Raw genomic sequence first — 16,702 nt, forward strand, 5'->3', positions numbered from 1 at the left:
TGACCTCACCAGCAGAATAGTGAGTACAGCTCTGGAGTATAATACAGGATATAACTCAGGATCAGTACAGGATAAGTAATGTAATGTATGTACACAGTGACCCCACCAGCAGAATAGTGAGTGCAGCTCTGGAGTATAATACAGGATATAACTCAGGATCAGTACAGGATAAGTAATGTAATGTATGTACACAGTGACTCCACCAGCAGAATAGTGAGTACAGCTCTGGAGTATAATACAGGATATAACTCAGGATCAGTACAGGATAAGTAATGTAATGTATGTACAAAGTGACCTCACCAGCAGAATAGTGAGTGCAGCTCTGGAATATAATACAGGATAGAACTCGGGATCAGTACAGGATAAGTAATGTAATGTGTGTGGACAGTGACCCCCCCAGCAGAATAGTGAATCCCAAAATATTGTTAAAAAATATATAATTCTTCAGGTGAAGATATTATACTGAGTAAACACCGTCCTCCTGATGTAAACAACCACAAATTCCAATGCGTTTCCCTGTGTATCTGGTATCATACAACGGTTCATCAGGGGATCACAAAATAATACACAAGAAGGGGAAATACATTAACATACAATGTAATAAATACAACATAGCAGCAGAGGGTATATATAGATTAGTCACAAGACAGATGTACACATAGCACTTCATGTAGATCACATTGAAATGCTGAGCAGATTGCTTGTAGTTCCCTGATCCTCACAAAAATGTTAGATAAATCTAAGGTATTTAGGGATGAAAATAGAGGAGACAGACAAAGGTCCACCATACGCACGAGGAAGATAGATAATCCGTATTTTATAATTGTTCTACAAAACAGTAACTCCACACGTAACCAATCCACAAACTGCCCATAGAAAGGTCTTATAGCAACCCCCTTAGCCGCATTAGTTCCATAGTGTAGATCCTCACTCCTGGATATGGATATCGCACACTGCAGTCAGGATCGGCAGCTGCAGTGTGCAATATCCATATACAATGTCTTAAAGGGGTATTCCAGGAAAAACATTTTTTTATTTATATCAACTGTCTCCAGAAAGTTAAACAGACTTGTAAATTACTTCTATTAAAAAATCTTAATCCTTTCAGTACTTATGAGCTTTTGAAGTTAAGGTGATTCTTTTCTGTCTAAATCCTCTCTGATGATACCTGTCTCGGGAAACGCCCAGTTTAGAAGAGGTTTGCTATTGGGATTTGCTTCTAAACTGGGCGTTTCCCGAGACAGGTGTCATCAGAGAGGATTTAGACAGAAAAGAACAACCTTAACTTCAGAAGCTCATAAGTACAGAAAGGATTAAGATTTTTTTATAGAAGTAATTTACAAGTCTGTTTAACTTTCTGGAGACAGTTGAGATATATACATATACATATACATATATATATATATATATATATATATATATAAAAGTTTTTTTCCTGGATAACCCCTTTAACTAATTAAAGGGGTATTCCGGGCAAAAGGGAGATCGCGGGGGGTCCCAGCAGCTGGCCCCCTGGGATAAAGATGTTTTTGCCTAGAATACCCCTTTTAAGGCTTCTTTCACACTTCCTAACGTATGTTTTCCGACTGGGCACAGCGGCAGTGTGAAAGGGGCCTAATCTAGATTATCTACTGTACATTTAAGATGTAAAATTGTGTTTCAAGGTGACTATATATTCTACATGGAATCTTACCTGAATGGCATCTTATCGTCATTGGGTTTAATGCAGCGCACGTAATGAGGAGTTGTCGCATTTAAAGTCTCCATTAGCAACTGCAGAGAGTTGCGGAACTGAAAATACAATTAATATATATCATTAAACTCACCGCTGATTATATCTCAGTCCGCTCTCCCTACCTCTCACTCCCAAAGCCTGGGTGTGACATCTGGCACTGACGTCACACCCAGGCTTTGGGAGTGAGAGGTAGGGAGTCGTGTTTTACTCCTATTGTCTGTAGTCTATCAGTGCTGCATCAGACTACACAGAGTTTGTAGTCTGTAACCATAGAGACATGTTGTGCTGCAGAACTGTATACACACTGGGGTTCAGAAGCTGTATACACACTGGGGTTTATTTACTAACGTGTTCCATGCGACACAATCTGCGACCCAAAAAAAAAAACATAGACCCTCCATTTTAAAAGAAAACCCCGAAAAGGGGGCGTGGCTACAGGAAAAATTGGGCGTGTGCCCGACAGTTTTGAAAAATCCCAACATATTTACTAAGGTTTCCACAGAAAATGTGGTGGATTTGAGCTGAGGAAAACCCGACAGATCAGAAAATGTGTAAAAAAAAAAAATAAAAAAAAGAAAAACGTAGGGAAAAGTGCTAAATTTAGGGAAACCTTAGTAAATACCTTGGAAAAAAATTCCTGTCGGAAATCAAAACCCACAAAGGAAACTACACTACACTCTTAGAAAATAAACCCGACTATCTTTCCCTACAGAATAGCTATTTTTTTTGGAAAGGAAGCAGGAGGGGATAAGCAGTTAAAGGGGTATTCCAGGAAAAAACTTTTTTTTATATATCAACTGGCTCCAGAAAGTTAAACAGATTTGTAAATGACTTCTATTAAAAAATCTGAATCCTTTCAATAATTATCAGCTGCTGAAGTTTAGTTGTTGTTTTCTGTCTGGCAACAGTGCTCTCTGCTGACATCTCTGCTTGTCTCGGGAACTGCACAGAGTAGAAGAGGTTTGCTATGGGGATTTGCTTCTAAACTGGGCGGTTCCTGAGACAGGTGTCATCAGAGAGCACTTAGACAGAAAAGAACAACTCAACTTCAGCAGCTCATAAGTACTGAAAGGATTAAGATTTTTTAATAGAAGTCATATATATATATATATATATATATATATATATATATATATATATATATATATATATATATATATATATATATATATATATATATATATATATATATATATATATATATATATATATATATATATATATATATATATATATATATATATATATATATATATATATATATATATATATATATATATATATATATAGTTTTTCCTGGATAACCCCTTTAAAAGGCATATATGGCACCTATCACTTAGGGGACCGGAATGATACAATGCAACCTGCCAGATCCATGGTTCACCGGAGGTTATAGTTACCCTTCATTTAGGACATGCTTCAAAGTATTCAAACAGTGCATACAGCATGTCGCCCATAGTCTTCCATCAAGGAACAACTTCTACCACAAACTATATGGTTATTTTGCAATGCATGATTTTACAGGGAGGATCATACTAAAAAGGTATAGAAACCTATACCAGCCTGGCAGATGCTAAACCAACTACAATGCATCTTATATGCCAATAATAAAAGCAGTGTATACTGTGTGAACGTCACTACATACCTGATGTCCGACAGTTTTCTTGTGCTCTTTGTTGGCACTTTTCATGGCTGGTTTTGCTGGTCTGACGTTAACTTTAGATTTTCCACCTGAAGTTGGAGGGACGGGATCTTTGTCATCATGGAAAAGATCTGCGACCAGCTGATACTGCCAGAGAAATGGAAGATTGAAATAAAACTTGAAGAGTTAATTTTTTTTTTTTATTTCGTGTAAGTAACCATTAAATGGAAAGTACAAGATCAGAATAAATGAGCTGCTTTCTTCCAAAGACATTGCCACTCCTGTCCACAGGTTGTGTGCGGTATTACAGCTCAGTCTGATTGACTTTAATGGAGCCGAGCAGCAGACACAACCCAAAGACAGGGGTGGTGCGGTTAAGGAAGAAAGCTGCAATGTTTATTTCACTTCTACTTGGACAACCCAAATAATCTAAATCTTTGCAATTTTCTGTTATTATTTGTGTATCAAGTCCTCTTATTTTTTATCAATATGCTTGGTGTCGGAACACTTTTATTTGGATACCAAGCGTTTCCCGGTCTTCCTACCTAAACCTTGTGGGAGAGAAAAAACAATAATTACGCTCTTGTCCTCGTATCCTGTCCTCATATCTCGATCTTATTTCAAAACCTCAAATTCCCACCCCATATCCCATCCCCATATATCTACCTTATATACCATCTTCATTTCTATTTCTCATATCCCAAACTCATATGTCAACCTCATATTCTGACCCCATATCTCTGCCTCTTATACCAATCTCCTCTCCCATCCTCATATCTCTTCCTAATATCCCGACCTCATATTCCGACCTCATATCCTGATCCCATATCTCTTCCTCATATCCTGTCCTCATATTCCGACCTCATATCCTGATCCCATATCTCTTCCTCATATCCTGTCCTCATATTCCGACCTCATATCCTGATTCCATATCTCTTCCTAATATCCCAACCTCATATACCAACCTCATATCCTGATCCCATATCTCTTCCTCATATCCTGTCCTCATACCCTGATCCCATATCTCTTCCTAATATCCTGTCCTCATATTCCGACCTCATATCCTGACCCCATATCTTGTCCTCATATCCCAACCCCATATCTCAAACTTATAGCCTGACCCCTATATCCCGACCTCATATCCTGATCCCATATCTCTTCCTAATATCCCAACCTCATATGCCAACCTCATATCCTGATCCCATATTTCTTCCTCATATCCTGACTTCATATTCCGACCTCATATCCTGATCCCATATCTCTTCCTCATATCCTGTCCTCATATTCCGACCTCATATCCTGATCCCATATCTCTTCCTCATATCCTGTCCTCATATCCTGATACCATATCTCTTCCTCATATCCTGTCCTCATATTCCGACCTCATATCCTGACCCCATATCCCAACCCCATATCTCAAACTTATATCCTGACCCCTATATCCCGACCTCATATCCTGACCCCATATCCCGTCCCCATATCCAATAATCATATATGTCCTTATATTCCAATATCTCGTCCCCAGCAGTAACTATTCTCTGCACCTGCCTGCCGTCAGAATGTTTAAAAATCCTAGGAAATCTCGGCAGCCCAAGAGTAATGCAATCAGGAGATGTACCAGACCCATAGACTTGCATGGGACCTCAGACAAAAAATAAAAGAAATAAAATAAAACATCCTTGCATAGGGAGGTGGGTTGGGGTTAACTTAAAGGACAAGTCTTATGATCAAAAACGTATCCCCTATCTGAAGGAGCCCCGGTGCACTAGCACAGGAACATGTCACAACCCCCGCCTGAAGCGAAGGCCACCATGCCCTCTCCATATAGCTCTATGGGAGAGCCAGCACTCGGACCCCCGCGATCTAAAACATATCCCCTGTCCATTAGACTTACTATATTTTAAGTTGACATATAAGTAACAGGTGTACCACGTTTCATTAAAACATCTCCAAACCAATTGGAAGTGATGCCGAGACATACATGTAGACACTCTTCTGTCAGGTCTGTACAGGGTTTTTACCTCTTCATGTACCGTATTTTTTGCCGTATAAGACGCACTTTTTCTTCCCCAAAACTGGGGGGGAAAAAGTCGGTGCGTCTTATACGGCGAATACACCCCTATCGCGGCGGTCCCTGCGGCCATCAACGGCCGGGACCCGCGGCTAATACAGGACACCACCGATCGCGGTGATGCCCTGTATTAACCCTTCAGACGCGGCGATCAAAGCTGACCGCCGCGTCTGAAGGGAAAGTGACACTAACACGGCTGTTCGGGACCGCTGCGATTTCAATGCAGCGGTCCCGAACAGCCCGAATGAATAGCCGGGTTAGTGCTTACAGGACACCGGGGGGGACCTAACCTGCCTCCTCGGTGTCTTCTCCGTTCAGGGAGCCCCTATATGGCCGGCGCTCTCCTTCCTCGTCATCACGTCGTCGCGTACGTGCGTCGGCGTGCGCAACGACGTGATGGCGGCGACGGAGAGCGAGGATACCCGGCCGGCAGCAGAGACGTTTCGGAGCGACGGGGACACGGCGACAGCGATGGAGCGACATCCAGGGCAGCGGTGACGGGTCCGGAGCGGCGGGGACACGTGAGTATTACCTCCTCCTGCAGTGGTCTTCAATCTGTGGACCTCCAGATGTTGCAAAACTACAACTCCCAGCATGCCCGGACAGCCAACGGCTGTCCGGGCATGCTGGGAGTTGTAGTTTTGCAACATCTGGAGGTCCGCAGGTTGAAGACCACTAATGGGTTCAAAATCTTTATTTTTTTAGATTTTGCCCCTAAAAATTGGGTGCGTCTTATACGCCGGTGCGTCCTATAGGACGAAAAATACGGTAACCAACAGTGTTCCCATTTGCTGACAGCAAGCAGAGATCTTGAAAAAATAACATACATTATGTAGAGGAAAAATTCTTACCTTACTGGCCTTCAGGATATTAATCTGCTCTTCATACACTGTATCCCGATTTTTCTCCAAGAATCCATCACACTGGTATTCCACCTAAGTAAAATATACATTTGTGCTTATTGTCAGTGTAGGACATGCATGGTCACGCACTGTTTATTAGGTCTGATCGGGTCAATTTTAGCCTACATTTAAGCAGTGTATTTCAGGCCTTGAATTTTTAAGCTTCTATGTTTGAAAAAAAAATATAAAAATGCTCATGATTGTTTTGCTTTCTAGCGCTTTACATTTTTTATTTTTGCGCGCATTTTATGCTAACCAGGTCTTTGCTTGGAATAATTTCTGAAGCATTTACATGCCAAAAACATGTAAAATCTTTATGGATGAAATAATTACACCCATAAAATTTTACTGCATATTAACAGTTAATGTCAGGTGTTTTCCTAATTGTATTTGATAGAAATTTTTTTAAAATCTGTTTTATGCCTTAAAATTCACCCCAAAAAGCTGTGTGAACATAACTTTTGCACTTGGAGAGGAGGGAGGACTGTTATCGCGGTTCCCCCCATAACCATCATCAAACACCCTGAGCATCTGAGTGAGTGGTCCCATAGTGGACAGATTTATCAGTACATTGGCAACTTTGTGGTTTTTATCCTGTTTGCCATATCGAATGAGCCTATTGTTCTTTGATTGTCCCATGATGAATCCCTTAATTTTATGGTTTATCCTTTGAGTAAAGGGGGGGGGGGAAACACGTCGTGACCTACTGTATATCCATTTGTATATATGTGGTGCCTGGAGAGTAACGGTGACTGGGGTGTTGCAGTGGTAGTGTAGGGTCTGGTGGTATTAACTAGAGATGAGCGAACTTACAGTAAATTCGATTCATCACGTACTTCTCGGCTCGGCAGTTGATTACTTATCCTGCATAAATTAGTTCAGCTTTCAGGTGCTCTGGTGGGCTGGAAAAGGTGGACACAGTCCTAGGAAAGAGTCTCCTAGGACTGTAGCCACCTTTTTCAGCCCATGGCAGCACCTGAAAGCTGAAATAAGTTCGCTCATCTCTAGTATTAACCCTTGAATGTCATGACGCCAGGGTGCGGTTTCCTCAATAGTAATGTTCCTACCGTCAACTGTCCCACAAACGGCAGGGAGAAATAACAGAATGTCCACAGCTGATTTTATGAAGTAAACAGAAGAAACTTTACTTGCAGATTTTATGCAACGGTATTGAACAAAATAGTCTTTTCAAGAGTGAACCGGGATACAGGTTCCTCACAGGTTTGCTGGGACTTGGAAGCAATGAGCTTTTGATGCAGGCCACTGTGCTACTATTTTTGAATATTTGAGCTGATAGTAGTCAAACAGGACTCAGTAGTTTGAGCTTTGAGTAACTCACGTTTTCTGGCTGCAGGTTCTTAGGCTTTGGGCCTAGCTTGAATTGAATTGGTGCTGATGAGATGATGAGATGTGCTTGTTTTCATGTACAGGTCTCAAGAGAGAGAATTGATTGACTACAGCCCTTTATATAATAAGGGGCTGGACTAAGCTCATTGATTATGAACCCAGTGAACTCTGGGTACATCACATGACCTCCAAAGGTCCTTAAGCATTTTATACATTCCAACTGTATACATATATCTCCTATACATTAAATTAATATGTACACACTTTACTCAAGACGACTAGGGGTAAGCCCTATGGACATGAAGAGACTCTAGCTGCGGGGACCTTAGACAAGGGACAGGACCAGTTCCTGTACCGGGACACCACATATAATATACTGAATTTAAGGACATTGCATGTTCATTTTCCACAGGCTAATTTTGCAGCACAGCAATTTTGTGTTGGTTTGCTACACTTTTGGTGTTAATTTGAGGAAATGTATTTTATTGCAGATTGATTAAATGTAAAGTTTTAAATGAGCTAACAATTCGGTTTTCTGTGAATTGAATCCTATTTGCTCATTTTTGTATCTGGCTATGAACATTTTTCAGTGAGAATTGACCGTCTGTACAGAGTCAGATGGCAGCCATAAGGCGGCACTGCGGGGAAACCAAATGGGGGCTCACCTCCTGCATCATTCATCTTCTGCTCTGGTGCAGGTGGAGTGGCACCAGGGCAGAGGTTAGGCACCGCTGCAGCCTACATCGGGGGCGCTCACTGGCTGGGGGATCTGGGACAAGTGTCCTGCAGCTATCTGCATGTCCACAGCGAAATGCCTGCATCAGTAGGCAGGAGACAGGGTAAGGCAACTTTCACATTACCGTTGTCACATGGTAGTGTGACGGCCGTCAGGGCTGCCGGGAAGAATAGTGCCGTCTTTCTCTCCCGCTACACACACTGACTATAATGGGGTCCATCGGGACCTGCTGTTGCCCGTTGCGCCCTGTCAAAATGACGGCCGTAAAAAAAGAGAGTTTGACGACGGAGTGCAACAGCAGTGTGAAAGTAGCCTAAAGCTGTGTTCACATTAGTGTATGGAGCATCTGTCGCAGATTCAGTTAAAAATGCATTCAGTACTATTTCTTTCAGGTTAAAGTGGTTGTCCAGTATTGCAAAAACTTGGGTGCTTTCTTCCTGAAACAGCACCACACTTGTCCACAGGTTGTGTCTAGTACTGCAGCTCAGTTCCATTAAAGTAATTGGGGCTTAGCTGTAATACCATTAGCACATAACCGAACCCCACACCTGGGAGCAACTCCGTCTCTGAGGCTTAAGAGGTCATAAGCCTCAGATACCCCTGATGATGTGACTGTTGTCACGAAACATGTAGGGAAGGCTATGCTATTGTAGTTTTACCATCAGCAATATAGCCACATATTAGGCCCTGTAGTACTGCAGGCACAGGGCATAACCACGCTCTCGGCTGAGAGTGCAGATATAAATAGAGTGGCTTTTTGCTGGGCTTTTAACTATTAGGTACTTATAAGTGTAATATAAAAACACTAAATAAAAGTTACGTTTTAAGGGAGGGTGCTTGCACACAGGGTTTTGTACCCCCACCTGGAGTTGCTCCAAGGTGTGGGGTGTGGTTAGATTTCAACCGCTGCACCATCTTCTGGGCTAATTGTTGGTGGTAGCTGTAATGCCAGACACAACCTGTGGACAGGTGTGGTGCTCTTCCTGGAAAAAAGCAGCAAAGTTTTTGCAACCATGGAAAACTTTTACTGTCACTATTAAATGTTTCTGTTCCTATAAAGGAGCAAAAAAAAAAAAAAAGGGAAATTACCAATGCAGATGTGAACGAAGCCCTTTAAACCCTTCAGGACCAAGCCCATTTTGGCCTTAAGGACCAGAGCGTTTTTTGCACATCTGACCACTGTCACTTTAAACATTAATAACTCTGGAATGCTTTTAGTTATCATTCTGATTCAGAGATTGTTTTTTCGTGACATATTCTACTTTAACATGGTGGTAAATTTTTGTGGTAACTTGCATCCTTTCCTTGTGAAAAATCCTAAAATTTTATGAAAAATTTGAAAATTTTGCATTTTTCTAACTTTGAAGCTCTCTGCTTGTAAGGAAAATGGATATTACAAATAAAAAAATTTTTTATTCACATATACAATATGTCTACTTTATGTTTGCATCATAAAAGTGACGAGTTTTTACTTTTGGAAGACACCAGAGGGCTTCAAAGTTCAGCAGCAATTTTCCAATTTTTCACAAAATTTTCAAACTCACTATTTTTCAGGGACCAGTTCAGGTTTGAAGTGGATTTGAAGGGTCTTCATATTAGAAATACCCCACAAAAGACCCCATTATAAAAACTGCACCCCCCAAAGTATTCAAAATGACATTCAGTCATCATTTTAACCCTTTAGGTGTTTCACAGGAATAGAAGCAAAGTGAAGGAGAAAATTCACAATCTTCATTTTTTACACTCGCATGTTCTTGTAGACCCAATTTTTGAATTTTTACAAGGGGTAAAAGGAGAAAATGTATACTTATATTTGTAGCCCAATTTCTCTCGAGTAAGCACATACCTCATATGTCTATGTAAATTGTTCGGCGGGCGCAGTAGAGGGCTCAGAAGGGAAAGAGCGACAAGGGGATTTTGGAGAGTACGTTTTTCTGAAATGGTTTTTGGGGGGCATGTTGCATTTAGGAAGCCCCTATGGTGCCAGAACAGCAAAAAACCCTCACATGGCATACCATTTTGGAAACTAGACCCCTTGAGGAACATAACAAGGAATAAAGTGAGCCTTAATACCCCACAGGTGTTTCACGACTTTGGCATATGTAAAAAAAAATTATTTTTTTTCACTAAAATGTGTGTTTCCCCCCAAATTTCCCATTTTTCCAAGGGTTAATAGCAGGAAATACCCCCCAATATTTGTAACCCCTTCTCTTCTGAGTATGGAGGTACCCCATAAGTTGACCTGAAGTGCACTATGGGCGAACTACAATGCTCAGAAGAGAAGGAGTCATATTTGGCTTTTTGAGAGCAAATTTTGCTCGGGGGGCATGTCGCATTTAGGAAGCCCCTATGGTGCCAGAACAGCAAAAAAAAAAACACATGGCATACCATTTTGGAAACTAGACCCCATGAGGAACTTAACAAGGAATAAAGTGAGCCTTATTACCCCACAGGTGTTTCACGACTTTTGCATATGTAAAAAAAAAAAAAAAAAATTCCACTAAAATGTGTGTTTCCCCCCAAATTTCACATTTTTGCAAGGGTTAATAGCAGGAAATACTCCCCAATATTTGTAACCCCTTCTCTTCTGAGTATGAAGGTACCCCATAAGTGGACCTGAAGTGCACTATGGGCGAACTACAATGCTCAGAAGAGAAGGAGTCATATTTGGCTTTTTGAGAGCAAATTTTGCTCGGGGGGCATATCGCATTTAGGAAGCCCCTATGGTGCCAGAACAGCAAAAAAAAAAAACACATGGCATACCATTTTGGAAAGGAGACCCCTTGAGGAACGTAACAAGGGATACAGTGAGCATTTGCCCCCCACTGGTGTCTGACAGATCTTTGGAACAGTGGGCTGTACAAGTTTTCATTTTCACGGACCACTGTTCCGAAGATCCGTCAGACACCTGTGGGGGGTAAATTCTCACTGCACCCCTCATTACATTCCGTGAGGAGTGTCGTTTCCGAAATGGGGTCACATGTGGGGTTTTGTTTTTTTTGCGTTTGTCAAAACCGCTGTAACAATCAGCCACCCCTGTGCAAATCACCTCAAATGTACATGGCGCACTCTCCCTTCTGGGCCTTGTTGTGCGCCCCCAGAGCACTTTGCGCTCACATATGGGGTATCTCTGTAGTCGGGAGAAATTGCGTTACAAATTTTGGGGGGCTTTTTTCCCTTTTACCTCTTGTGAAAATGTAAAGTATAGGGCAACATCAGCATGTTAGTGTAAAAAATTAAATTTTTTTACACTAACATTCTGGTGTAGACCCCAACATTTCCTTTTCATGAAGGGTTAAAGAAGAAAAAGCCCCCCAAACCTTGTAACGCAATTTCTCCCGAGTACAGCGATACCCCATATGTCGCCCTAAACTGTTGCCTTGAAATACGACAGGGCTCCAAAGTGAGAGCGCCGTGCGCATTTGAGGCCTAAATTAGGGATTTGCATAGGGGTGGACATAGGGATATTCTACGCCAGTGATTCCCAAACAGGGTGCCTCCAGCTGTTGCAAAACTCCCAGCATGCGTGGACAGTCAACGGCTGTCCGGCAATACTGGGAGTTGTTGTTTTTCAACAGCTGGAGGCTCTGCTTTGGAAACAGTGGTGTACCGGACGTTCTTATTGGGGGAGGGGGGCTGTGTAGGGGTATGTGTATATGTAGTGTTTTTAACTTTTTATTTTATTTTGTGTTAGTGTAGTGTAGTGTTTTTAGGGTACAGTCACATGGGCGGGGGATTACAGCGAGTTTCCCAGCGCAAAATTTGCTGCATCTCAAGATGCGAGAAACCCACTGTAAAAGCCTCGCCCATGTGAATGTACCCTGTACAATGTACATTCACAGGGGGGGGGGGGGGGGGGGGTGCACCAGCTGTTGCAAAACCACAACTCCCAGAATGCATGGTCTGTTAGTGAATGCTTGGAGTTCTAGTTTTGCAACAGCTGGAGGCACACAGGTTAGGAAACACTGAGTTAGAAACAGACAATGTTTCCCAACCAGTGTGTCTCCAGTTGTTGCAAAACTACAACTCCCAGCATGCCCAGACAGCTGAAGGGCATGCTGGGAGTTGTAGTTCGGCAACATCTGAAGGGCCAGATGTTGCTGAACTAAAACTCCCAGCATGCCTGGACAGTCAGTGCATACTGGGAGTTGTAGTTTTGCAACAGCTGGAAGAGCACAGATTGGAGACCATTATACAATGGTCTCCAAACTGGGGCCCTCCAGATGTTGCAAAACTACAACTCCCAGCATGCATGGTCTGTTAGTGCATGCTGGGAGTTATAGTTTTGCAACAGCTGGAGGCACACATGTTAGGAAACACTGAGTTAGAAACAATGTTTCCCAACCAGTGTGTCTCCAGTTGTTGCAAAACTACAACTCCCAGCATGCCCAGACAGCTGAAGGGCATGCTGGGAGTTGTAGTTCGGCAACATCTGAAGGGCCAGATGTTGCTGAACTAAAACTCCCAGCATGCCTGGACAGTCAGTGCATGCTGGGAGTTGTAGTTTTGCAACAGCTGGAAGAGCACAGATTGGAGACCATTATACAATGGTCTCCAAACGGGGGCCCTCCAGATGTTGCAAAACTACAACTCCCAGCATGCCCAGACAGCCAAAGGCTGTCTAGGCATGCTGGGAGTTGTAGTTTTCAGACTCCTAGAAGCAGCAGTGAAGATCTTCACTGCTGCCTCTGAGGACCACATACTTACCCGTCGCTGCTCGTCCACGTGGCCGGTCCCGCGCTGCTCCTCGGTCCCGCCGCTGGATCAGGTAAGTCCGCCGGTCCCCACGTGTTCCCCCCGAATGCCGCAGGTCCCCGCGAGCCCCTGCAGCCTTTGTCCCCCGTTCTGCCCGACTTCCAGGGGCGGGCAGTGCGGGGGATCTGAACTTTCACCCCAGATCACTGTGATTGGTCCACAGGGACCAATCACAGTGATCGCTGACCAGGACCATCAATGGATGGTCCTGGGGGTGAAGCAGAAGTTGTCCCCTGCTGGAAACAGCGGGACTTCTGCCAGTTAACCCGTGCGATGCTGCGCATCGCCGGGTTAACTGAATGTCATTTATAAACGCCGGGATGCGCGAACGCACTGCACAACCCGGCGTTTATATATGACATTCCGCGGGAAGGGGTTAAGGTAAAACCTTTTAGGAGTATAAAATGTAAACAGTCTTTACTTATTAAATCTGTAATGTTTCTGGCAGTATCAATTCAGCGCATATCATGCTTGTATGTTATAGGGTACATTCATTTGTACAGGCTCTGCTACAGATAATAATGTAACTAAGTGATCGAACACACCTTCAAATGTGCAGCAGATCCTGTACGTGTGAATGTTCCCTTAGGGTATGTTCACACAAGCGTGATCTTCCACAGCGGTGGATTTTCCGCAGCGGAAAATCTGCAGCCGATTTCGCTGACTTCAAACTCACAGCGGGAAAACTCACAGCAGAACCCACTCATATGAACGTATCCTTAGGGTAGGATCACACACTGAGCAGTTGGAAATACGCTGTGTATTCTCCTAGCAGCACACACAAGGCTACCCGCGGCAGCCCTGTGTGTGCAGTGAGGTCTGGAGGCAGGCCCGCACTGACGTTACTGTGACATTCGTGCTGCCTCTAAACCTTATTGCACACACAGGGCTGCTGCGGGTAGCCCTGTGTGTGCTGATAGGAAAATATGCAGCTTATGTCCGGCGGCGCAGCATGAGATACACAGCATATACATTACGTGTGACCCTACCCATAAGGTCCACCCCTGAGTTAGATTTATGGGTAAGGTCACAATTCTATGCTGAATAATTTCTCAATAAATCTTTACAGCTTTGTTCTTCTGGTAAAAAACTCCAAATCCCCTGAATAGATGAGAGTACAAAACAAGGCTTCAACTGCTATAAAAAAAACATTAAGAAAAGAATCAGTACATTATATCTGATGATAGGATGATACAGTGGGTTTTCACTTGAAAATGTATTTATTTCTACAGGCATCATGTTATAGAGCAGGACGAGCTGAGCAGATTGATATTGTTTAGAGGAAAAGTTCAAGGATTTATTTATGTAAATCTCTGCTTATGCTGCCTTATAAGTCCAGTGGGCGGAATCACCATTAAGGACCACCCACTGGACTACTAAATCCTGAATAAGCAGGGATTTAAATCAATAAACTATTTGAATTCCACAAAACTATAAATACTAATCCAATCCACTCCTCCTCTATAATATAGAGTCTGCTTTTGTGACCACAAAAATGACACAACTGATGTGTACAGTGACTTGTTATCCAGAGTCCTCATTTACCTTGTCAGCAAAGTGAACGACAATAAAAGAGACATTAGACATCCGAGGCTTCTTAAAGTGCTGACTGCTGCCATGCCGGTCATACAGCTTCTGAGCCCAGTTCTGGTCCGTGCCTTTGGGGACCTAAAGACAAACAACTTGTCACTATAAGGCTACACATCCACCCACAGTAAAATCTTTGGGATGTAATCCTAGAGACTGTCTATTATAAAACAAAATGACATATAGAGCCACACTGCAATGACCATTGTTAAAAATTCAGCAACAAAAGATTTAATGAAAATTTGTTCCAACTTGGAAAGTTGCAACAGGTGTAAAAATGGTAAATGGCTCCTGCTGCAATAGTTAATCTGACCACATGTACACAGCTTAAAGGGGTACTCGGGTGGAAAAAAAATGTTTTCATATCCCCTGGCTCCAGAAAGTTAAAAAGATTTGTAAATTACTTCTATTAAAAAAAACTTTATCCTTCCAGTCCTTATCAGATGCTGTATGCTCCAGAGAAAGTTGTGTAGTTCTTTCGAGTCTGACCACAGTGCTATCTGCTGCCACTTCTGTCCATGGCAGAAGAATCCCCATAGCAAACCTCTCCTGCTCTGGACAGTTCCTGACACGGACAGAGGTGTCAGCAGAGAGCACTGTGGTCAGACTGGAAAGAACTACACAACTTCCTCTGGAGCATACAGCAGCTGATAAGTACTGGAAGGATTATGATTTCTTCATAGAAGTAATTTACAAATCTGTCTAACTTTCTGGCACCAGTAACTATGTAACTATGTAACTATGTAATCCCAAAAAAGTGTTTAACAGCGTTAAACGGAGTTGCCGGGCCTACTGCACAATGGATGCCAGCAAAGCTTAACAGACTTTAATGAGGTCTGTCGTTTCTGACTGGTGTCTGTCATTTTACTGGATTTTAACTGGACAAAAAAATATGGATTGCTATGTTTTATTGATATTTAAAGTGTTTCTGTCATTAGAAAAAAACTTTGGACATGTTCCACACACATGTCAAAAGTTTTGACCACACTGGTTCTCACTCCTGTTATAAGCCGGGGAAGCATCAAGCAGCACGCTAAACTCCATAGCCGACCATCCGTTCTGACCTTTTTTCCTGTACAAGTCTGTGTAGACTTCTACAGAGAAAAGGTCGGAATTGACTGCTGGCAGGGGAGTGAGCGGTGAACTGCTACAAAATTCTCAGCGTTTCAGGACCAAGACCAAGTGAGAATAAAACTTTTTACATGTGTGAGCAACATGTCAATCGTTTTCTCTATTGACAGTATCCCTTTAAACAGAATTTGCGACATAGCCTGCGATGTAGCCTAAACCCTCGCGTTTATTGTTTGCAGTCTACAACCTTTTCTAAGTTATTGTCGGTGAGACAGCAGCTTATCTCGGCTCATACTGTACAGTATAAGCCAAGATAAGCTGCTGTCAAACTGACAATAACTAGAAAAATTTGTTGTACAGTGTGACAGCAGCTCATCTTGTCTCATACTGTACAAACATTATTAGTTATTGTCAGTGTGACAGCCAGGAAAACAAAGGCTGAACGGGCATGCTGGGAGTTGTAGTTTTGCAACAGCTGGAGGCACTCTGGTTAAGAAGCACTGCTCTATAGGGTCCTAGGAAGTTGTGTATACATTAAAGGCTACCAGGACATGGGACTGGGACAGACTGGGAGCCACAGGTTGGGGGACACTGCTCCTATTGCCGATACAGGCACAGTCAAACAAAAGGAATCTTGAAACTCTTCTTCGTCTAGTCAGCTGGTACAAAATAAGAGCAAAAAAAAAGGAGCCTAGACGTAAAATGTAGGAGATCTGTATACTGTGCACCAATACTAAACCAACAATACAGCTATTGTAGAAGGGTATATATGTATGTATCCCCTAGGGATAAAAAATGTAACGTAATTGATCACTGTTATGTGCAACATAATGCAATAGGAAACCCATAGCAGAAA

The 16,702-nt window shown here is 42.5% G+C and overlaps 1 protein-coding gene across 4 annotated transcripts in view; it reads right to left on the reverse strand.

The window, feature by feature from the left end:
• MYO5B (myosin VB) overlaps positions 1-16,702 on the reverse strand; it is a 305,150-nt gene that overhangs the window by 75,445 nt on the left and 213,003 nt on the right. For all 4 annotated transcript variants that reach the window (XM_056543990.1, XM_056543976.1, XM_056543998.1 and 1 more), the window contains 4 exons: positions 14,734-14,856; positions 6,300-6,383; positions 3,381-3,524; positions 1,694-1,791 (listed from right to left, as the gene is read on the reverse strand). In XM_056543990.1, the coding sequence (XP_056399965.1) occupies positions 1,694-1,791; positions 3,381-3,524; positions 6,300-6,383; positions 14,734-14,856 (449 nt within the window). The remainder of the gene's footprint in view (positions 1-1,693; positions 1,792-3,380; positions 3,525-6,299; positions 6,384-14,733; positions 14,857-16,702) is intronic.

The sequence above is a fragment of the Hyla sarda genome, chromosome 1 (genome assembly GCF_029499605.1).
Source record: "Hyla sarda isolate aHylSar1 chromosome 1, aHylSar1.hap1, whole genome shotgun sequence".
Classification (NCBI taxonomy): Eukaryota; Metazoa; Chordata; class Amphibia; order Anura; family Hylidae; genus Hyla; species Hyla sarda.